This window comes from Schistocerca nitens, chromosome 2 (assembly GCF_023898315.1).
Source record: "Schistocerca nitens isolate TAMUIC-IGC-003100 chromosome 2, iqSchNite1.1, whole genome shotgun sequence".
Classification (NCBI taxonomy): Eukaryota; Metazoa; Arthropoda; class Insecta; order Orthoptera; family Acrididae; genus Schistocerca; species Schistocerca nitens.
In genome coordinates, this window is record NC_064615.1 from 734,752,388 (window position 1) to 734,777,008 (window position 24,621).

At 43.8% G+C, this 24,621-nt stretch overlaps 1 protein-coding gene across 7 annotated transcripts in view; it reads left to right on the top strand.

Moving 5' to 3' along the window:
• LOC126236941 (esterase FE4-like) overlaps window positions 1–24,621 on the top strand; it is a 796,743-nt gene that overhangs the window by 248,414 nt on the left and 523,708 nt on the right. For 2 of the 7 annotated variants that reach the window (XR_007545010.1, XR_007545009.1), the window contains exons 10-11: window positions 23,322–23,439; window positions 23,665–23,936. The exons of 1 other annotated variant lie outside the window; for it this stretch is intronic. Coding sequence is in view for 3 of the 6 variants with exons in the window: in XM_049946632.1 (XP_049802589.1) it covers window positions 23,322–23,439; window positions 23,665–23,818 (272 nt within the window). In the remaining 3 variants the exon portion in view is untranslated. Of the gene's footprint in view, window positions 1–23,321; window positions 23,440–23,664; window positions 24,070–24,621 lie in introns of those variants that run through there. 4 more of the 7 variants (XM_049946635.1, XM_049946636.1, XM_049946632.1 and 1 more) reach the window with 3 other exon arrangements.

Here is a 24,621-nt window from a genome sequence, read left to right on the forward strand (position 1 = left end):
ATTATAAATAAACAACTGGGTAGCGACGGATGATAATCTAGTAATTAGCTAATAAAACACCGTCTTCACGTAAGACAAAAGCTTTTGTAAATTGCTACCAGACTCATTCCCATGGAAGTGGAAAAAATAATAATTTGACAATAGAGGGTTATTTTATACGATTTATGTATTACATTGACCAACGGACACTTCAAAATACCCCAGATCATAATGAAACACAGACATCTGTTTCTACAAATACGGTCAATCCCTACCAACTGAGGAAGCATGTGCACACACACTTTGAACTTCTGACACGGTGTGCGATGACGGCGCCCGTTACATTACTCTAATGAACTTCGCGACTATTCACACTCTTTCCGTGGATCAGTAACATGCCTTGTTATTACTGCCTTGATCTCGACTTACCATTTATTCAGATTTGTGATCCAATGTGTGTAATACATTAATGGAGGCACTACAGTGGAATATTAACGTTTTATGCAGATTTCACGTTCCTGAACTACTGCAGTTTTTCATGATGCACGTATTACATTTTACAGTTGGAAACACACCGCCATTTTGTGGAAGGAGTGGACGCTGCCGTCAGGAGCATGGCTCACTATTCCTCGAACCCTGTCTACTACTACTACTATCAGGAGAAAGAAAACTGGCATTCTACGGATCGGAGCGTGGAATGTCAGATCCCTTAATCGGGCAGGTAGGTTAGAAAATTTAAAAAGGGAAATGGACAGGTTAAAGTTAGATATACTGGGAATTAGTGAAGTTCGGTGGCAGGAGGAACAAGACTTTTGGTCTGGTGATTACAGGGTTATAAATACAAAATCAAATAGGGGTAATGCAGGAGTAGGTTTAATAATGAATAAAAAAATAGGAGTGCGGGTTAGCTACTACAAACAGCATAGTGAACGCATTATTGTGGCCAAGATAGACACAAAGCCCATGCCTACTACAGTAGTACAAGTTTATATGCCAACTAGCTCTGCAGACGATGAAGAAATTGATGAAATGTATGACGAGATAAAAGAAATTATTCAGGTAGTGAAGGCAGACGAAAATTTAATAGTCATGGGTGACTGGAATTCGTCAGTAGGAAAAGGGAGAGAAGGAAACATAGTAGGTGAATATGGATTGGGGGGAAGAAATAAAAGAGGAAGCCGCCTTGTAGAATTTTGCACAGAGCATAACTTAATCATAGCTAACACTTGGTTCAAGAATCATAAAAGAAGGTTGTATACCTGGAAGAATCCTGGAGATACTAATAGGTATCAGATAGATTATATAATGGTAAGACAGAGATTTAGGAACCAGGCTTTAAATTGTAAGACATTTCCAGGGGCAGATGTGGATTCTGACCACAATCTATTGGTTATGAACTGCAGATTGAAACTGAAGAAACTGCAAAAAGGTGGGAATTTAAGGAGATGGGACCTGGATAAACTGAAAGAACCAAAGGTTGTAGAGAGTTTCAGGGAGAGCATCAGGGAACAATTGACAGGAATGGGGGAAAGAAATACAGTAGAAGAAGAATGGGTAGCTCTGAGGGATGAAGTAGTGAAGGCAGCAGAGGATCAAGTAGGTAAAAAGACGAGGGCTAATAGAAATCCTTGGGTAACAGAAGAAATATTGAATTTAATTGATGAAAGGAGAAAATATAAAAATGCAGTAAATGAAGCAGGCAAAAGGGAATACAAACGTCTCAAAAATGAGATCGACAGAAAGTGCAAAATGGCTAAGCAGGGATGGCTAGAGGACAAATGTAAGGATGTAGAGGCTTGTCTCACTAGGGGTAAGATAGATACTGCCTACAGGAAAATTAAAGAGACCTTTGGAGAGAAGAGAACCACTTGTATGAATATCAAGAGCTCAGATGGCAACCCAGTTCTAAGCAAAGAAGGGAAGGCAGAAAGGTGGAAGGAGTATATAGAGGGTTTATACAAGGGCGATGTACTTGAGGACAGTATTATGGAAATGGAAGAGGATGTAGATGAAGATGAAATGGGAGATAAGATACTGCGTGAAGAGTTTGACAGAGCACTGAAGGACCTGAGTCGAAACAAGGCTCCGGGAGTAGACAACATTCCATTAGAACTACTGATGGCCTTGGGAGAGCCAGTCATGACAAAACTCTACCATCTGGTGAGCAAGATGTATGAGACAGGCGAAATACCCACAGACTTCAAGAAGAATATAATAATTCCAATACCAAAGAAAGCAGGTGTTGACAGATGTGAAAATTACCGAACTATCAGTTTAATAAGTCACAGCTGCAAAATACTAACGCGAATTCTTTACAGACGAATGGAAAAACTGGTAGAAGCCGACCTCGGGGAGGATCAGTTTGGATTCCGTAGAAATGTTGGAACACGTGAGGCAATACTAACCTTACGACTTACCTTAGAAGCTAGATTAAGAAAAGGCAAACCTACGTTTCTAGCATTTGTAGACTTAGAGAAAGCTTTTGACAATGTTAACTGGAATACTCTCTTTCAAATTCTGAAGGTGGCAGGCTATTTACAATTTGTACAGAAACCAGATGGCAGTTATAAGAGTCGAGGGGCATGAAAGGGAAGCAGTGGTTGGGAAAGGAGTGAGACAGGGTTGTAGCCTCTCCCCGATGTTATTCAATCTGTATATTGAGCAAGCAGTAAAGGAAACAAAAGAAAAATTCGGAGTAGGTATTAAAATTCATGGAGAAGAAGTAAAAACTTTGAGGTTCGCCGATGACATTGTAATTCTGTCAGAGACAGCAAAGGACTTGGAAGAGCAGTTGAACGGAATGGACAGTGTCTTGAAAGGAGGATATAAGATGAACATCAACAAAAACAAAACGAGGATAATGGAATGTAGTCAAATTAAATCGGGTGATGCTGAGGGGATTAGATTAGGAAATGAGACACTTAAAGTAGTAAAGGAGTTTTGCTATTTAGGGAGTAAAATAACTGATGATGGTCGAAGTAGAGAGGATATAAAATGTAGACTGGCAATGGCAAGGAAAGCGTTTCTGAAGAAGAGAAATTTGTTAACATCGAGTATAGATTTAAGTGTCAGGAAGTCGTTTCTGAAAGTATTTGTATGGAGTGTAGCCATGTATGGAAGTGAAACATGGACGATAACCAGTTTGGACAAGAAGAGAATAGAAGCTTTCGAAATGTGGTGCTACAGAAGAATGCTGAAGATAAGGTGGGTAGATCACGTAACTAATGAGGAGGTATTGAATAGGATTGGGGAGAAGAGAAGTTTGTGGCACAACTTGACTAGAAGAAGGGATCGGTTGGTAGGACATGTTTTGAGGCATCAAGGGATCACAAATTTAGCATTGGAGGGCAGCGTGGAGGGTAAAAATCGTAGAGGGAGACCAAGAGATCAATTCACTAAGCAGATTCAGAAGGATGTAGGTTGCAGTAGGTACTGGGAGATGAAGAAGCTTGCACAGGATAGAGTAGCATGGAGAGCTGCATCAAACCAGTCTCAGGACTGAAGACCACAACAACAACAATGTCTACTACTACCAGTTCTCGTTCGTTGGTAGTCGCAGTACTTTTCCTCGTGGTCCAGGTAGGATTAAAACACATTAGAGTAGTACTATAAGCCTTTCTCGCTACCTATTGTACGATATTCGTCAATCGTGTAGACATTATATATACACTCCTGGAAATGGAAAAAAGAACACATTGACACCGGTGTGTCAGACCCACCATACTTGCTCCGGACACTGCGAGAGGGCTGTACAAGCAATGATCACACGCACGGCACAGCGGACACACCAGGAACCGCGGTGTTGGCCGTCGAATGGCGCTAGCTGCGCAGCATTTGTGCACCGCCACCGTCAGTGTCAGCCAGTTTGCCGTGGCGTACGGAGCTCCATCGCAGTCTTTAACACTGGTAGCATGCCGCGACAGCGTGGACGTGAACCGTATGTGCAGTTGACGGACTTTGAGCGAGGGCGTATAGTGGGCATGCGGGAGGCCGGGTGGACGTACCGCCGAATTGCTCAACACGTGGGGCGTGAGGTCTCCACAGTACATCGATGTTGTCGCCAGTGGTCGGCGGAAGGTGCACGTGCCCGTCGACCTGGGACCGGACCGCAGCGACGCACGGATGCACGCCAAGACCGTAGGATCCTACGCAGTGCCGTAGGGGACCGCACCGCCACTTCCCAGCAAATTAGGGACACTGTTGCTCCTGGGGTATCGGCGAGGACCATTCGCAACCGTCTCCATGAAGCTGGGCTACGGTCCCGCACACCGTTAGGCTGTCTTCCGCTCACGCCCCGACATCGTGCAGCCCGCCTCCAGGGGTGTCGCGACAGGCGTGAATGGAGGGACGAATGGAGACGTGTCGTCTTCAGCGATGAGAGTCGCTTCTGCCTTGGTGCCAATGATGGTCGTATGCGTGTTTGGCGCCGTGCAGGTGAGCGCCACAATCAGGACTGCATACGACCGAGGCACACAGGGCCAACACCCGGCATCATGGTGTGGGGAGCGATCTCCTACACTGGCCGTACACCACTGGTGATCGTCGAGGGGACACTGAATAGTGCACGGTACATCCAAACCGTCATCGAACCCATCGTTCTACCATTCCTAGACCGGTAAGGGAACTTGCTGTTCCAACAGGACAATGCACGTCCGCATGTATCCCGTGCCACCCAACGTGCTCTAGAAGGTGTAAGTCAACTACCCTGGCCAGCAAGATCTCCGGATCTGTCCCCCATTGAGCATGTTTGGGACTGGATGAAGCGTCGTCTCACGCGGTCTGCACGTCCAGCACGAACGCTGGTCCAACTGAGGCGCCAGGTGCAAATGGCATGGCAAGCCGTTCCACAGGACTACATCCAGCATCTCTACGATCGTCTCCATGGGAGAATAGCAGCCTGCATTGCTGCGAAAGGTGGATATACACTGTACTAGTGCCGACATTGTGCATGCTCTGTTGCCTGTGTCTATGTGCCTGTGGTTCTGTCAGTGTGATCATGTGATGTATCTGACCCCAGGAATGTGTCAATAAAGTTTCCCCTTCCTGGGACAATGAATTCACGGTGTTCTTATTTCAATTTCCAGGAGTGTATTTTACTACACAAATGTAACTTATTTCCAAGATAATTAAAGCATATTTCGTATTACTTTTTTTCAGTAAGAAAAAATTGTGTAGATGACCTGCTGCTTAATCGCGGAAGACATTACAACATACATTGAATACTGTTAACTAAAGTGCACCGAATGAGATCTCCTTATGAATCAGCATTGATTCTGAAAATGTCATTTCCCATCTAGAACGCAGCAGGTCGTTTAAAATCTAGATGGCCCTAAGTGAATTTACGGATTGAACCTGTCTTATATTCACCTTCACTACAAAACAGTATACAGTACATGTATGACAATATGTTAAATCGTAATAATAATAATAACAATAATAATAGTGTGAATGAACACAGCCAAGGCCATGTCGAGTTACTAGTATCGCCCATCTCCTTGACGCAAAAGGGTTTACATGCGGAAAGTGGGAGATTTCTGCCAGCAATAGAGGATCAATTCATTGTGACGAGGAACTCCCTGAATTATATCCTCAAGGAACGAGAAATCGTAGATAGCTGCAGGAAGTATTAAAGATAGCTTCGGGAAGTGTTATAGATAATTGGTATCACATCGAGATCATATCACACATTTATATGGATGTAAAATCTTGGCATCCACAGAAATTTTGAAAGGTATGATGGCATCAACAAAATAGTCGGCCTTACGTTGTACAGCAGTACTATTTAATGAAACGCATCAGTCCATATTACGTACATAGAAAATGAAATTCGAAAATATGCTGCAAGCGCAGCATAATAAGCGATGAAAAATAGTCTGTAATCGATCGGACTGAAGAATGATCAAAAGAGCTGATCAAGTCACCTTACATACAGACATCACTGTAGTCAGGACCAATAATTTGCAAACTACCTGCGATGAGAAAGTTTTATTTGAGGGAAAGGCCATGTGAAAACACAAATCGGTACACATTTTTTCTATCGTAATAACGCCCACAAGCGGTATCACATAACATACTGAAAAGGGCCTGCAGGACCTAACACGGCATTATTCACTCTGTTGGCTACTGTAGAAGGCAGTTGTTCAGAACACAGGTAGAATCGCTGGTGGTGTTCCCAGAAAACACAGATACCACTAGTTAACTTATTGTTTAAACTGTGACCGTTACGTCAGTATCGATAGGAACGGGAGATTCAGTAAATAATAATAATAATAATATACACCATACTGTCACTAATCCGATCATTCCTTGCACGTACGTGTGTCGGATCAACAGAAGCGTCAGATTATTGAGAGCATCTGAAATTTAGTTTAAAGAGATTGGCGTATCACATAGTATGAAACATTTTTCTTAATTTTTAGTTGACGTAATGCTAGTATGGGCCGGCGGTATGTTTCATTTTGCGACGACTCTACAGGCATTACTTTGGCACTGCGTATGTAATGTTGTTGCGCAATATACGATAGGGAGATGTCTCCAGTTTCACCACCGGCTCTCACCTCCTATTCTTCACCTTCCTCATCATTACGTTCCTGTACGCTTTTGATTATTTCTTCATCTGCTAAAGTTTGGTGACCATCACGTTTTTTCTCATTTAGCAAAATCTTCACAATCGATTTCTCCTCCTCCTGAAATATTCTGGAGCATGTCAACACACAAATTATTAGCAATTGATGATTCTGAATTGTACTACTGATTACTCTCACTCAATTCCGGCTCCAACTCCGTATTAATGGGTAGCCACACATTTCTTCAGATCTTCATTGTGGTAGCGTTCTCCACTTCATCCCTTGTTTCTGCCACTTTGAAAACAGCGTCACATGAGTTAGAATGAAGACTTTCGGGACTAATGACGTTGCTGCTAGTAAATCTTTCGAGGTATGAGGTCGTCGTCCACGAAACTCTTCTTCTCCTAACGTTTCGTCCAGAACTGCACTGGACATCTTCAGAGGCTAACACGGCAAGACTCAGCGGAGGACCAATGCCTCGTTCACTTTGAAATGTTCAGAACACTCGTGACATAAACGTCCATAATATTGATGCTGTTGACTGGTGCGTGACGAGGTTCACTGCATCGTGCGAATACACATCTCTCCATCATCAACCTTGTCTGGTGCACGTCGTTGTACTGGTGAAAATGTCCTTAGCCACCAATATACGAAGTGGTTACTTCCAATGCAGGCAGTAATCTACTAGAGTGTGTTGTTGACCTTTTATGCAGAAACAATGACAGTCCATAAAATTCTGCGGCCTCTTCAGATTTAAACGCTGAGAAGAAACCATACTGAAAATGTAAATAGGCATGAAGTATAATATACACTATTCAGCCACAACATTATGACCACTGAACTATCGATATAAACCTGTCCAGGCGATAGGAGCGTCGGCTGGCTAGGAATGACTGCTAATCAGGCACACGTACGGTGCAGCTAGCATCAATGAGCGCGCTATCCATATGTAGACCGGGGAAGGCCCGAGATCTATATGAGTTTGATAGAGGACGGACTGTGACAGCCCGGAGGCTCGGCACGACCATTTCGTAAACAGAACCACTTCCCGGGTATTTGAGAAGTGCTACGATGAGTGTGCTCAACACGTGACGAAAACAAGGTGGAACCACGTCCAGACATTGTGGGGTTGTGCAGTCACCCATTATCACAGATATCAGATGTCGTAGGCTGGGCAGACTGGTCAAAGAGGACAGACGTCGAATTGCGATGGAACTAACATCAGATTTTAATGCTGGGCAGACTACAAGTGTGTTTGAACACACAGTGCACCGAACACTCCTAATGATGGGCCTCCACAGCAGACGACCCACGCATGTGCCAGTGTTAAGACTGCGTGACCATCGCACTCGGCGTTGTCGCAGTAGCAGAGCGTTGCATGATCTGATTAATCCCAATACATTTTTTTCGTCATGTCTGTGGGAGGACGCGATTGTGTAGTCTACCAGGGGAACAGCTCATTGACACGTGTACTGCGGGACGGAAACAAGCTGGCGGCGACTCCATTATGCTCTGGGCAACATTCAGGTGGGCATCCATTGGTCCAGTGGAGTTTTTGCAAGGCACCATGACGACCAATGAGAATCGTAGACTGGTTGCAGACCACGTACACCCCTTCATGACGGTCATGTTACCCGAAGGCAGTGGCATATTTCAATAAGGTATTGCGCCATTTCACAAGGTCAGAAGTACGATGGAGTGGTTCAAGGAACACAATGGCGACTTGCAATAGATGCGCTCCCCGCCCAATCGCTAGATCTGAACCCGATCGAACACATCTGTGGTGTGATTGAACTTGACGTCAGAGCTCATCGCACCACTCTCCAGAAGTTACGGGAATTAGGTAAATTGTGCTTGCAGATAACGTGCCAACTTTCTCCAGCCACCTACCAAGGCATCCTTTGACCCATGCCACGACGCGTCGCCGCTATTATCATGCCAAAGGTGGACATACCGGCTACTATGTAGGTGGTCATAAAGCTCTGGCTGATTTGAATCGATATGTAAATGATTAATATTTCAACACAACTACACGAAGTAGCTTGGAATGACGCCACTTGCATTCTTTATGTAAGGAAAGATTAAGCAGTAGGCATCCCGTTCAGAAATCGATTTTTAAAGCTCATTGTCTATGAGACTATCTTGTTATTCCTTGTGTAAGGACAAGAAACTTCTACCAGCACGTGTCGGAATTCGACGGCAGCAGGATCGTAGGCTGCAGAGACTGCTGTTTACAATTCCTTGGTTTAAGTTGCTTGTATGGAAATCACACCACTCTTATGCCAACAGAGAATCGGTAGGATAAGGTGGACCAAACTGAATGCCATTCAGAATTCTAATGGCACCCGAGGCTAGCACTCGAGCGGGCATACATTTCAAAGTAAGTTATTTACAAGTTCCATAGGTTATTTGAACGATTCTTTTATCTAAATGATGTGGAACCTATCAGTTTACAGGATATATATAAATGATTAGCGTTAACATAAATTAACACACAGTCATTTATAGTTGTGCTCATGTGATTACACATAACGTTTTTTAACTGGCTATACGCTACGGTCGCAGGTTTGAATCCTGCCTCGGGCGTGGATGTGTGTGATGTCCTTAGGATAGTTAGGTTTAAGTAGTTCTACGTTCTAGGGGACTGATGACCTCATATGTTAAGTCCCATAGTGCTCAGAGCCATTTGAACCATTTGAACTGGCTACAGGTTTTTAAATAGAATTTCGTCATTGTAATAGAAGGAGCTGTCCAGTAGAAATTATTTTAAATGTGCGCTACGTCTCAGACATTTTATGTTATTGGGCAAACGATCACAAATTTTTGTCGCTGCATGGATACCGAATTCGTTGCTGAGCCACTGACAGTGTAAAAATGGATAAAGAAGTTTATTTTTCCCTCTAGTGTTGTAGCTATGGACATCGTTGTTCTGAAATAGCGATGGATTATTTACGGCGAATTTCATTATCCTATAAATATGTGTTGTGATGGTGCAGATAAAACGTAAAGGTCCTTGAAGAGGTACTATTCGACGTCCGTGGATGAACACCACACATTATTCTCACTGCTCGCTTTTGCGGAATCAGCACTTTCTTTCGATGTGATGAGTTGTCCCAGAATACTTTCCTGAGAGGAATTTAGTAAAATATATCGGAGGTTGATACGTTTGTTTCCTACTTACTAATTATACAAAGAACCAGATGAGTTGAACCTAACTTCTTCCATTTCAAGTTTTCATCAATATGTACAATGAAACATTTGTTGTTCGGAACTGAACAAAGTGTGTTTTATCAAAATTTAGGGAGAGCCCATTATCAGAGAACCACTTATTAATTCCTTGGAAAACATTTACCAACTCATCTGTTGCTTTCTCTCAAATAGGATTTGTTGTAATCCTAGAATCGCCTTAAAAAATTACCAACTTCACTTGTTGATTGTTAAGTGGAAGGTCATTCATATACACTATTTAATCAAAAGTATCCCGACACCTGGCTGAAAATGACGTACATGTTCGTGGCGCTCTCCATCACTAATGCTGGAATTCAGTATGGTGTTGGGCCACCCTTATCCTTGATGACAGCTTCCACTATAGCAGGCATACGTTCAATCAGGTGCTGGAAGGTTTCTTGGGGAATGGCAGCTCGTCTTCACGGAGTGCTGCACTAAGGAGACGCATCGATGTCGGTCGGTAAGGCCTGGCACCAAGTTGGCGTTCCAAAACATCCCAAAGGTGTTCTACAGGATTCAGGTCAGGACTCTGTGCATGCCTGGCCATTAGAGGGATGTTACTGTCGTGTAACCACTCCGACACAGGCCGTGAATTATGAACAGCTGCCTGGCACCAAGTTGGCGTCCCAAAACATCCCAAAGGTGTTCTATAGGATTCAGGTCAGGACTCTGTGCATGCCTGGCCATTAGAGGGATGTTACTGTCGTGTAACCACTCCGACACAGGCCGTGAATTATGAACAGCTGCTCGATCGTGTTGAACGATGTAATCGCCATCCCCGAATTGCTCTTCAACAGTGGGAAGCAAGAAGATGCTTAAATCATCAATGTAGGCCTGTGCTGTGATAGTGCCACGCAAAACAACAAGGGATGCAAGCCCCCTTCATGAAAGACACGACCACGTCATAACGCCACCGCCTCCGAATTTTACTGTTGGCACTACACACGCTGGCAGATGACGTTCACCGGACACTTATCATACATACACACTGCCATCGAATCGCCACATCATGTACCGCCACGTTGTGTCACTTCACACAACGTTTTTACACTGTTCAGTCGTCCAATGTTTACACTCCTTACAGAAAATAAGGCGTCGTTTGGCATTTACCGGCGTGATGTGTGGCTTGTGAACAGTCGCTCGACCATGAAATCCAAATTTTCGCACCTCCCGCCTAACTTTCATAGCGCTTGCAGTTGATCCTGATGCAGTTTGGAATTCGTGTGTGATGGTCTGGATAGATGTCTGCCTATTACACATTACGACCTCTTCAACTGTCGGCGGTCTCTGTCAGTCAACAGACGAGGTCGGCCTGTACGCTTTTGTGCTGTACGTGTCCCTTCGCATTTCCACTTCACTATCACATCGGAAACAGTGGACCTAGGGATGTTTAGGAGTGTGAAAATCTCGCGTACAGACGTAGGACACATGTGACACCCAATCACTTGACCGCGTTCGAAGTCCGTGAGTTCCACGGAGCGCCCCATTCTGCTCTCTCACGATGTCTAATGAATAATGAGGTCGCTAATATGGAGTATCTGGCATTGGGTGGCAATATAATGCACCTAATATGAAAAAAGTATGTTTATGGGGGTGTCCGGATGCTTTTGATCACATAGTTTATGCAAGTATAGTACTGGACCTAAAATGAACCCTGTGGGACAACGTTTGAGATTTTTTTTCCGCAACCACCTACATAAACACTGCGGCGTCTGGAGCAACGTGGACCATTAGCACGGTGACCATCGTCTCGTGTTCCCTTGACGTGGCAGCAGAGGGATGCAGGTGTGCCATGAAGGTCCATTTTCTACTTATAATCATGGACGTGTCTATGTGCGTGGACTCCGATGAAAATGAACGTCGCCATATTATATACGTCGTTCCGAGAGATCGCCACGCTACGTCTCGCAAGCCACTGTGACTTATGAACTCTGGCTATGAGCTGAGCAGCATGGAATGACGTCCCCGTGTCTGTAAACCAGGCTCAGTTTGACTTAGTGCCTAGGAGCGTTGGAGACCGTGTTACTGCCAAAGGAGGCAGCTGCGTGTACTCTGTGTCAAATCATGTGTACAAAATACTGACCAAATTACAACTGTATACTTTCTACAAGTTCTATACTGTATCCGCACAATAAATAAAATTTTTCTATTTGTTATCCTTCCTGGTGTTGCACTTTTAGCAGGCAGCGGTGTAAGTACTTTCGTAGACCTTGAGACGTCTTATTACGTAGTCATTTTGCAAAGTGGTTTTGATTCCTAGAAATTCAGTGTTTGCTCAGTTTTAAAAATGGAAACGTTCGGGATATGGGACGCTAAAAAATTCATAACTCCAACGGCATGTTAGGTTTCGTGACATCGACGAATTCTCAAATTTAGACAGCCGATATCGCCTAGCTGTTGAAAGTTCCACAAGCCTTTCAGTTCGGCATCGACACTTCACCAACCCTGATGGTACGTCGTTGTTGGCTAATGTACGTTCACTTCCATGTTCAAACGAATCAGTTCCAAGTTTCAGATTCGAGAACTTAAATTGCATGACATGAGACACAGAAAGAGCTGTGACAAAGGATGGACGGGGAAGGAAATTGGCCATAACACGGAAATCACTTTAAACGATTTAGGGAAAGGACGAGAAAGGAAAACTTCATGGCCCGACGGCCATATGAACCACAGCGCTCCATAGTGAGAGTGTTACTACTGTACCACTTCGCTCTGTAACCGCACCGTGGGATGGTCAGGGTAACCATCATGAATACCGAAAACAACGCTCATGTGAAACGCAACTCGCGCTTTCTCACATTACGTCCCGAAAGGAAATCGGGTACTTGTAGTATCTTTTGGGTACTGAAAAGCATTTGACTAAGAATCACACAGTAGCTTACAGTGCGATTATATGGACTATCAAACTAAAGTTGTGGCTGTACTGATGATTTCTTTGTAGAATGCAAAGGTTGTCTTAGACTGACAGTCATCGAGTGATGTAGAAACAGTATCATGTGTGTACCGTGAAAGTGTGTTGAGAACGCTACCATTCATCTCAGTTACATCAACATGTACCTGGTTACTCTGTAATTCACAATTAAGTGCCTGGCAGAGGGTCCACGGATCGACCTTAAAGCCATTTCTCTACTATTCCACTCTCGCATAGCGCGTAGGACAAACGAACACTTAAATTTTTCCGTGAGAACTTTTATCTCTATAATTTTATTGCGATATTCATTCCTCCCTCTGTAGCTAGGTGCCAACGAAATCCTTGACCCCGCCGGGAATCGAACCCGGGACCCCATGAGCGGGAATCGAGAACGCTGCCGCAAGACCTGTTTTACTCGACTGTAATTCCTCAGTTACTACGAGTTGTAAACTTTCTAACAAAAAAATCACGGACCCGGTAGCACAAATGAGAAGATATTCCACAGAAAAACAATTTGATTAGAAGTCGCTTGTGAGAAACGATGTCAAAAGCCTTCTGTAAATCTAAAACTAGGGAATCAGTATCACATCCCCTGTCGATAGCACTCATTACCTCATGCGAATAAAGAGCTAGTTGTGTTTCACGAAAACGACATTTTCTGATTCTATGTTGACTGTTCGTCAGTAAATCGTTTTCTTCGAGGTAACCCAAAATGTTCGACCACAGCGTAAGTTTCAAAATCCAACCGCAAATCTGCTTTAGCTATATGAGTCCGTAATTCAGCGGATTACTTGTTTTTCCTCTCTTGGATATTGGTGTGCTACTTTCCACTCTGTAGGTATGGATTTTTCGTTGAGTGAGCGGTTGTATATGATTGCTGAATGTGGAGCTATCATATCAAAACACGCTGAAAGCAACCTGACGTGTATACAATCTGGACCGGAGGACTTGCCTCTATCAAGTGATTTAAGCTGCTTCTCTACGCCGAAGATATCTGCTTCTAAGTCCTCATGCTGGCAGTTGTTCGTGATTGGAATTCAAGAAAATGTGCGCCGTCTTCTTTGGTGAAGGAATTTTGGAAAACTGTGTTTAATAACGCTGCTTTAGTGGCAATACTGTCATCGATAACATCACCATTGTTATCGGACAATGAAGGTACTGATTGCGTTTTCTCAGTGGGTTATTTTACATATGACGAGAATCTCTTCAAATTTTCTGCCAGGTTTCGAGACAGAGGTTCTTTGTGGAAACTACTAAAAACATCTCGCATTGAAGTTCACGCTAATTCGCCAGCTTCTGTATAAGACCGCATGTCTTGGAGGTTTTGCGTCCTTTTGAATTTGACGTGCTTTTTTCGTTCTTTCTTCACCAGTATTCTGACCTGTTTTGTGTACTATGGTGGGTCAGCACCATCTGTGTTAGTTTATTATATATCTCTTAATTGTCGTCGATACTATTTCTTTGAATTTAAATGACGATTGGTCTATACTTTATATAGTCTGCCTGAAAATTGTGGAGCCTGCTTCTTAGAAAGGCATCAAGCAAATTTTTAGCTGATGTTTTAAACAGAAGTGTTTTGCGATAATGAGGGCTTTGATGTAACGGTATTTCGTCTTGCTCCAGCACCCTTGTTGTTACTAATCCCTCTACACCTCATGATGCTCCTTCTTTACTCAGAACTATTTGTTCCAAAGAAGTCAGGTACCTTTTCGCAATCATGTACTCTTCGAGTGAGCTCCTGGACTTATCGTACAAAATAATTTTCTGAGAAGACATTCATTATGTTTCCGGATAACGTTTCATTCCTACCACCGACTTGATAAACTTGTATTTTCGCCAAGATATTGAGAGTAAATTGAAGTCACCACCAACTATAATTATATGAATGGTTTACCTATTTGAAATGCATATTAACCATCTGCCACACAATCTTGCAAATAACTACAGAATTTTCCCAGATGATGCAGTTATCTAAAATGAAGTGCTGTCTGAAATAGCTGCACAAAATCCAGTTACAATATTTCAGAACGGTACAAAGAAGGTCACTTGCTTCCAATGTTGAGAAATAAAAATTGTGCGCTTCAAAAACGCAGAAATGTACTATCCTATTACTAAAATATCAATGAGTCGTAACTGACATTAGACTAACAAGGGGAGGCCGCCAATTGTGAAATTCAGATTCGATTCTTACTGCGCATAATAGAAGCTCATTGCCAGAGGTGTAATGTGGCAAAGCACCAAGATGCACTTCTCAGCCGTTGTCGAGAAAATCGACAGTTAAAAGAATCCGTTGCGGTGAAATACTCTCTACGATTAATAATCTTCTACAGCGTCGTGGCGCAGCGGTAAGCGCTCGGGTTCGTAATCCGATGGTCGCCGGATCGAATCTCGCGCGATGCAACCTTTTTTTTTAGTATTTGTTCTTTGTAATTCAAATGTATACACACACACACAATCAGTTGCAACAATTATGCATATAATAAGTTGTTGAAAGTCGTTTGTCGTGGAAAAACCGCAAACAAAGTTGTATTTAACAAATGTTATTAATTGTCTTCATAATGTTCACCACGTATAGTTAACGGAAGACGTAGAAACGATATTCCGAAACGAATACGTATAGCGTAAGTCAAACCTTCGAATTAGAATAGAGACCCCACGAACACAAATTTGCTGTGGCAGGTATGAAATATAAATTCCGTTACTCGCTCGTTACACTTGAAAGACAGATGTTGCATGGGCCGAAACGAGCCTCCGCATAACAGCGTAGTTGCCTGCTAACTTCGAAAGAAGGTAGATGCGGTCCCTAGCGCAACTTATAAAATCGTCGAAAATCAGTGCGGACGTGAGAGCTTTGGTACACCCTGCTAAACAAACAGAAAAATGGAGGCGGTACAATTGGAGAGCGATCCGCCTTCATCAACATGCATAAGCAATTCATTAATAGTGTATATATATATATATATATATATATATATATATATATATACACTCCTGGAAATTGAAATAAGAACACCGTGAATTCATTGTCCCAGGAAGGGGAAACTTTATTGACACATTCCTGGGGTCAGATACATCACATGATCACACTGACTCAACCACAGGCACATAGACACAGGCAACAGAGCACGCACAATGTCGGCACTAGTACAGTGTATATCCACCTTTCGCAGCAATGCAGGCTGCTATTCTCCCAAGGAGACGATCGTAGAGATGCTGGATGTAGTCCTGTGGAACGGCTTGCCATGCCATTTCCACCTGGCGCCTCAGTTGGACCAGCGTTCGTGCTGGACGTGCAGACCGCGTGAGACGACGCTTCATCCAGTCCCAAACATGCTCAATGGGGGACAGATCCGGAGATCGTGCTGACCAGGGTAGCTGACTTACACCTTCAAGAGCACGTTGGGTGGCACGGGATACATGCGGACGTGCATTGTCCTGTTGGAACAACAAGTTCCCTTGCCGGTCTAGGAATGGTAGAACGATGGGTTCGATGACGGTTTGGATGTACCGTGCACTATTCAGTGTCCCCTCGACGAACACCAGTGGTGTACGGCCAGTGTAGGAGATCGCTCCCCACACCATGATGCCGGGTGTTGGCCCTGTGTGCCTCGGTCGTATGCAGTCCTGATTGTGGCGCTCACCTGCACGGCGCCAAACACACATACGACCATCATTGGCACCAAGGCAGAAGCGACTCTCATCGCTGAAGACGACACGTCTCCATTCGTCCCTCCATTCACGCCTGTCGCGACACCACTGGAGGCGGGCTGCACGATGTTGGGGCGTGAGCGGAAGACGGCCTAACGGTGTGCGGGACCGTAGCCCAGCTTCATGGAGACGGTTGTGAATGGTCCTCGCCGATACCCCAGGAGCAACAGTGTCCCTAATTTGCTGGGAAGTGGCGGTGCGGTCCCCTACGGCACTGCGTAGGATCCTACGGTCTTGGCGAGCATCCGTGCGTCGCTGCGGTCCGGTCCCAGGTCGACGGGCACGTGCACCTTCCGCCGACCACTGGCGACAACATCGATGTACTGTGGAGACCTCACGCCCCACGTGTTGAGCAATTCGGCGGTACGTCCACCCGGCCTCCCGCATGCCCACTATACGCCCTCGCTCAAAGTCCGTCAACTGCACATACGGTTCACGTCCACGCTGTCGCGGCATGCTACCAGTGTTAAAGACTACGATGGAGCTCCGTATGCCACGGCAAACTGGCTGACACTGACGGCGGCGGTGCACAAATGCTGCGCAGCTAGCGCCATTCGACGGCCAACACCGCGGTTCCTGGTGTGTCCGCTGTGCCGTGCGTGTGATCATTGCTTGTACAGCCCTCTCGCAGTGTACGGAGCAAGTATGGTGGGTCTGACACACCGGTGTCAATGTGTTCTTTTTTCCATTTCCAGGAGTGTATATATATATTTGAATTACAAAAAAGTAATAATAAAGAAAATTGCATGGCGCGATATTCGATCCGGCGACCTTCGGATTACGAACCCGAGCGCTTACCGCTGCGCCACGGCGCTGTAGAAAATTATTACTCGTAGAGAGTATTTCACCGCAACGGTATCTTTTAACCGTCGATTTTCTCGACAACGGCTGAGAAGTGCATCTTGGTGCTTTGGCACATTACACCTCTGGCCGTGAGCTTCTATTATGCGCAGTATGAATCGAATCTGAATTTCACAATTGGCGGCCTCCCCTTGTAAGCGTTCAAATACCGTGGCATAACTATTGGTGAGGACCGGGAATCGAATGAGAACACGGACTCTGCCTTTGGTAGTGCAAGTGGTATACTTCATCGGTAGGTTACTGCGGAAAATGCAGTTATTCTTCAAAGAAAATTTCTTACAATACAGTCGTTCAAACTCTCATAGATGACCGCTCAAGTACGTCCGGAACAGGTAGTCACAGGTTTGTTCGGACACTTGGGAAGATGTCGTGGGAAAGCTATGAAACCAAATCTGACATGTGCCTGAAGAACGACGTCAGCTATACAGGAAATTCCAAGAACCAGTAATACGTGAGTGACAACGGCCTTCTCGCAGTGATAACATAGGTTCCCGTCCTATCACCGAAGTTACGCGCTGTCGGGCATGGCTAGCAGTTGAAAGGGAGACTGTCCGGGTCTGTCGATCGCTGTTGAAAAGCGGGGTGCACTCTGCCCTTGTGATGCCAATTTAAGAGCTGCTTCACTGAGAAGTAACGGCTTTGGTCACGAAAACTGACAACGGCCAGGAGAGTGGTGTGCTGACGATATTCCCGTGCACATCCACTTCCAGTGATTCCTGTCGGCTGAGAATGACACGGCGGTAGTTCGCTATCGTTAGACCTTCCGAAATCTGCTCCTAAGGAGTTTAGTTCAACAATACGTGAGTAATGATGAAATATACTGCATTCTCTTGCATGTCACTCCGATAGGGGATGCGAAGGGAAGAGTAAAAAATGGTTAAAATGGCTCTAAGAACTATGGGACTTAACATCTGATGTCATCAGTCCTCTAGACTTAGAACTAGTTAAACCTAACTAACCTAAGGACATCACATACATCCATGCCCGAGGCAGGATTCAAACCTGCGACCGTAGCAGCAGCGCGGTTCCGGACTGAAGCGCCTAGAACCGCTCGGCCACATCGGAAGATGAAGGCAAGAGTAGATTAATAACAGCATCCACATGTACATTTAAACAGTCATTATTCCCGCGGTCCAGAGCGAACTGAACAGGAAGAAAACCAGTATGTTGTTCAATGGGAAGTACACTCCGACATGAACTTCCTGGTGGTTTGCCGAGTGTAGATGTGAATGTAGATATGGCCCGCACTGCCGTAATGGATATTACATATTTGGCACCCCGACACACCCTCTTATGCTGCAATTGGTGTACTGGTGTCTCCGTCGAGAGCTCAATGGCATCTCTCCCAATCTGGTCGGCTGACATACATGCAGTTCTGTCGATTTATGTAGTCAAAAACTCGTAGACATCTATGTATGCAACACACGAGTAATCGAGCTTTTTTTTCTCAAGGAGATGAGTCCTGCGGGTCCTCTTACGCGTACCGTCAGAGGTAAAACGCTGTGAAACTGTTTTGTACACACGTCATTCCAACCCTTCAACTGCATGGATGTTATGGTTGGATTGTTTGTATGCAAGATGGCGATGGTCCGGGCACTACACAGCCAGTGAAGCAGCAGGCATTTCGCAAATGCTAGAATTATCAGCCGTCATTTCCCTACAGCCTGGCCGTCGAGATCAACTGATGTTAATCTGTGTGACTTCTGGTTGCGGGGTTATCTGAAAGATATGTTCAGTGATCCAATAATGAACGTAGCCGAACGTGAGGCACGCATTGCGCAACGCATTCTAAACGAGAGCCCCGAGACCCTCAGGTCCATTGTAGATCATGCTGTTTCTGGATTTCAACTTGTAAGAGAAAACGGTGGATAGCGCATTGAACATGTCTTGCGCCACTGATGTAACATTAAAAATTGATTGCATTGTTGCTTTGTAACCGGTTTTTGGTCCCAGGACAATGAAAATCATTCACTTTGCTTTGTAACTGGTTTTTGGCCTCAGGACAGTTAAAAACTGATTTTTTTTCTATTTAATGTGGTACGAACTTGCCTTGGTGGGTGGGCTTATCTAACTATCAGTGAGACAATCGTTTAATACCGTGCTTGTAGTGATACTCATTGAATAGTACAGACGGTTCAACGTGCAACTCAAACCATAGCCGTCGTATTGCATTTTATCTGCCATGTGTTAAGACGCTTACAAAGCCACTGTTGGTAATTTTTTCTTTTTTGTCCTGTAACTTTTCTCAGTGCGTCAAGAACATATTTTTTCAAATTTGACGTCATTCTGAGATATGGTGCCCTTTCTACAGCGTTTTGAAGCTGGAATACCAATTATGTACACCCTGTATACCTGCAGTCCTAGAACATATTAAAATCCCCACGCACAGCCTCGCAGCAACCAGCAGAGGAGCCAAAACAAAAAATCGCAGCCAGTTGATGAAGTGCGGTATTGTACGGTAATTCGTTTTCTTCATCTGTAAGGCAACAACTGTGCAGCAGTTCGTAGGGAGTTGTTCTTAGCGTAGGGCTATAGTATATCACATATGACACAGTGATTAGGTGACGATGACCTTACGAGTACAGTCAGACAAGCGTGAATGAAGAACGAAGTGGTGTAAGTGTATGGCTACAAAGCCCCATAATAATACATTGATTAGGTGACGGGGAAATGGAAACCTTATTTTCATCATGGCAACGACAACAACAACCGTTACGAAATTGTCTCGAATGGAAAACACCCCCCAGCTGCACTAAATTATGTTTATTTTAAACCTTGACCATTGTTTCGTCTATAATAATACAGCCTTCTTCAGAGGTCCTAAAAACGACCAAAATAACATCTAGACCAGTGATACAATCTACACATAAACTTCAAAATTACGCAAGCGATAACATATTCCTTACATAAACACTAATCAATGAAAAATGTCTTAGCCCAGCGGCTGCGTCAAGACCAATAAAATAACTTCAACAGACATAAGCCTGTTTCGAACAAAAGTAAAATTACATATGCCCCTGTATGTCCTCCGCCACTACTTCTGTAATACTGGGCGCACGGTCGTCAAATGCGAGAGACGTTCAACGAATTCGAAAGTAAAGTTCTATGTACTAACTTGGCAGAAAATCCGAAGAAATTTTGGTCTGACGTCAAAGCGGTAGGTGGATCAAAACAAAATGTCCAGACACTCTGTGACCAAAATGGTACTGCAACAGAGGACGACAGACTAAAGGCCGAAATACTAAATGTCTTTTTCCAATCTGTTTCGCAGAGGAAGACTGCACTGTAGTTCCTTCTATAGATTGTCGCACAGATGACAGAATGGTAGATATCTAAATAGATGACAGAGAGATAGAAAAACAATTAAAATCGCTCAAAAGAAGAAAGGCCGCTGGACCTGATGGGATACCTGTTCACTTTTACACAGAGTACGCGAGGAACTTGCACCCCTTTTTGGAGCGATGTACCGTAGGTCTCTAGAAGAGTGTAGGGTTCCAAAAGATTGGAAAAGCGCACAGGTCATCCCCGTTTTCAAGAAGGGACGTCGAACAGATGTGCAGAACTATAGACCTATATCTCTAACGTCGATCAGTTGTAGAAGTTTTGAACACGTATTATGTTCGAGTATAATGACTTTTCTGGAGACTAGAAATCTACTCTGTAGGAATCAGTATGGGTTTCGAAAAAGACTATAGTGTGAAACCCAGCTCGCGCTATTCGTCCACGAGACTCAGAGGGCCATAGACACGGGTGCCCAGGTAGATGCCGTGTTTCTTGACTTCCGCAAGGCGTTTGATACAGTTCCCCACAGTCGTTTAATGAACAAAGTAAGAGCATATGGACTATCAGACCAATTGTGTGATTGGACTGAGGATTTCCTAGATAACAGAACGCAGCACGTCACTGTCAATGGAGAGAAGTCTTCCGAAGTAAGAGTGATTTCAGGTGTGCCGCAGGGGAGTGTCGTAGGACCCTTGCTATTCACAATATATATAAATGACCTTGTGGCTAACATCGGAAGTTCACTGAGGCATTTTGCGGGTGATGCTGTAGTATATCGAGAGGTTGTAACGATGGAAAATTGTACTGAAATGCAGGTGGATCTGCAGCGAATTGACGCATGGTTTAGGGAATGGCAATTGAATCTAAATGTAGACAAGTGTAATGTGCTGCGAATACATAGAAAGAAAGATCCTTTATCATTTAGCTACAGTATAGCAGGTCAGCAACTGGAAGCAGTTAATTCCATAAACTATCCAGGAGTAGGCTTTAGGAGTAATTTAAAATGAAATGGCCATATAAAATTAATCATCGGTAAAGCAGATGCCAGACTGAGATACATTGGAGGAATCCTAACGAAATACAGACCGAAAACAAGCCGGCCGGTGTGGCCTTGCGGTTCCAGGTGCTTCAGTCTGGAACCGCGTGACCGCTACGGTCGCAGGTTCGAATCCTGCCTCGGGCATGGATGTGTGTGATGTCCTTAGGTTAGTTAGGTTTAAGTAGTTCTAAGTTCTAGGGGACTGATGACCACAGATGTTAAGTCCCATAGTGCTCAGAGCCATTTGAACCAGACCGAAAACAAAAGAAATAGGTTACAGTACACTTGTTCGCCCACTGCTTGAACACTGCTCACCGGTATGGGATTCGTACCAGATAGGGTTGATAGAAGAGATAGAGAAGGTCCAACGGAGAGCAGCGCGCTTCGTTACAGGATCATTTAGTAATCGCGAAAGCGTTACGGAGATGATAGATGAACCCCCAGTGGAAGACTCTGCAAGAGAGACGCTCAGTAGCTCGGTACGGGCTTTTGTTAAAGTTGCGAGAACATACCTTCACCGAGGAGTCAAGCAATATATTGCTCCCTCCTACGTATATGTCGCGAAGAGACCATGAGGATAAAATCAGAGAGATTAGAGCCCACACAGAGGCATACTGACAATCTTTTTTTCCACGAACAATACGAGACTAGAATAGAAGGGAGAACCGATAGAGGTATTCAATTTACCCTCCGCCACACACCGTCAGGTGGCTTGCGGAGTATGGATGTAGATGTAGATGTAGAAATGTGCTGCACCCAACGCACAATAGGTGACGCTCACCACAGTGCGCTACATCGCACCGTTTATCAGGCAACTAGTGAATATATACGACAATAAATTAATAACAAGCATACATGTGCAAATAAAGGACCATAAACTTATTAATACGAATGTCCAACAGATGAAATACTGTTGCATACGATCATTTAAGTGGCAGAACATTAACAATTTCATATAACAAAGTTTGTCGTGTCGCTATTTGATGTATCATTCAGAAACGACACTATTATATGCAAACATAACTTCAGCTGAACATCACATACACATTTGATGTGACCCATACCTATCGAGAGTAAACAGGATCCATTTCATTAGCAAGGATTTGAAGCACAGGATACTTACTGACCATCCTTAACGCAACGGCGTATGTAGCCAGAATTGTGTACTCCTTTTTAAGAGAATTAAGTGTGCCAGTCACTACTTCTCCGTCCTGCAAGTTCGACTGACAGGTAGGCTGTCGAACACGACAGTAACACAGCTGGTCGACATCATGTTTGTCACAGTCGACTGGCGACTTACTGATTCTACGTGGTTTTGCAAACAAAGTGAATGGAAGAAGATCCCCAGAAGCATTTTCAGGTTTTCAGGCCTTCTCTAAATCCATGCCATGACGATTTGAATCTCTGCTTGCAGTACACGGAGACTTCCCACTGCACCAAATTTTCATAGTTGGGACTCTTTAGTCTTAATTTAAAATTACATATTTTCATGTGCTTATTATGTGGCATAGAGTTTATTTCAGTCACATGAGACCTTCTCGGTGTTGCAGTCTTCACTGTATTCATTAATGAACTATAAGAAATTAAAAAGTTATTACTTATAAATACCAGTACTTCATAAATGTTGTTTCTTTTGCGTAGCTGAGAACAATATAACTCTTATACTCGACTATAAGAATTCATAATGAGTATGCTTCTGTACCAAACCTGCACTATATTTGTTTACATGCCTTTCATTTACTTTCAGGTGCAGCTCACAACGATGATGTGAAATACATGCATGCAACAGATCTGGATCCTGATTCGGATGAAGGTGTAATCCAAGCTCAGATGACAACAATGTGGACTAACTTCGCTAAATATGAGTAAGTGATCTTCTTACTAATGGTTCATATTTTTTTAGTAGACTGTTGTTATAAAGAAACTGAAATGTCTGATAAGCTAATTCTATGACAACACGTCCATATAATTTACTCATCCATGAGTTGTCATACTTTTCATACTGGAAATGATGTAGATGTATGTGATGGCTCCATTAGAGTGTTGTGAATTGGCCTTGTGACCAACTCATATGATTGTTACTGTTTCAGCAATCCGACGCCAGAACAGACCTCCATACTGACAGAGACGTGGAAGGAGTACGATGAATCTTTACCTTACTATCTGGAGATAAATGGACCTCTTAGCCTCAAAACTAACTTGTACGAACCCTACATGACCTTTTGGCACAAGCTGTTGCCTTAAATACCTCCTATGTGCCACTAATGACCACATTTAACGATTTGGTACGAGATGGAAGTTGCTTAAATGAAAATTCCAAGAGCAGCAGTTTCAGTACACTGTTATGTATGATAACGGATAGGTGAAATGATTTGCTATATTGATATTGTAGTCCTCAGAGACATAGATGTTGTACAAAACTGCTAATATTTTTAAGTGTTGTAGCTTACCCTTTCTTAACAAGCATTATTAAAGAGATAATGATCATACTGTGAGCCTCATTTTTTTAATTGTACCGTGTATTGTGCTTACGTCTCTGTAAGAAATATGAAATTAATATACTCTGGAATACCTTATGGACATGAATTTTGTTAACCTCCTCTTTTTGTTTGTTGCCTGTCGAATCATACCGAGATAACACTTATTTGAGCTCAGTTTATTTTAAAACTTTAATGTACAGTTATTTGAAAATAACTATTTACATGTAATTTATGAGCAAAAGTATATGAAACCAAACAATTCTGCTGCAATGATTTGATGGTGCATGGATAATTGTCATCTTACAGATTACTGTAGTCATGCTGTTTCACAGAAAATATACTATTTGTACAGTTTTAGGGCACAAACATCACGATCCATATTTTATGAAAGACATACAGGGCACCAATAAAAAAAAGCAAGCACTCCGTCTTCAGGCCACAAGTGGCCCATCGGGACCATCCGACCGCCGTGTCATCCTCTGCTGAGGATGCGGATAGGAGGGGCGTGTGGTCAGCACACCGCTCTCCCGGTCGTTATGACGGTTTTCTTTGACCGGAGCCGCTACT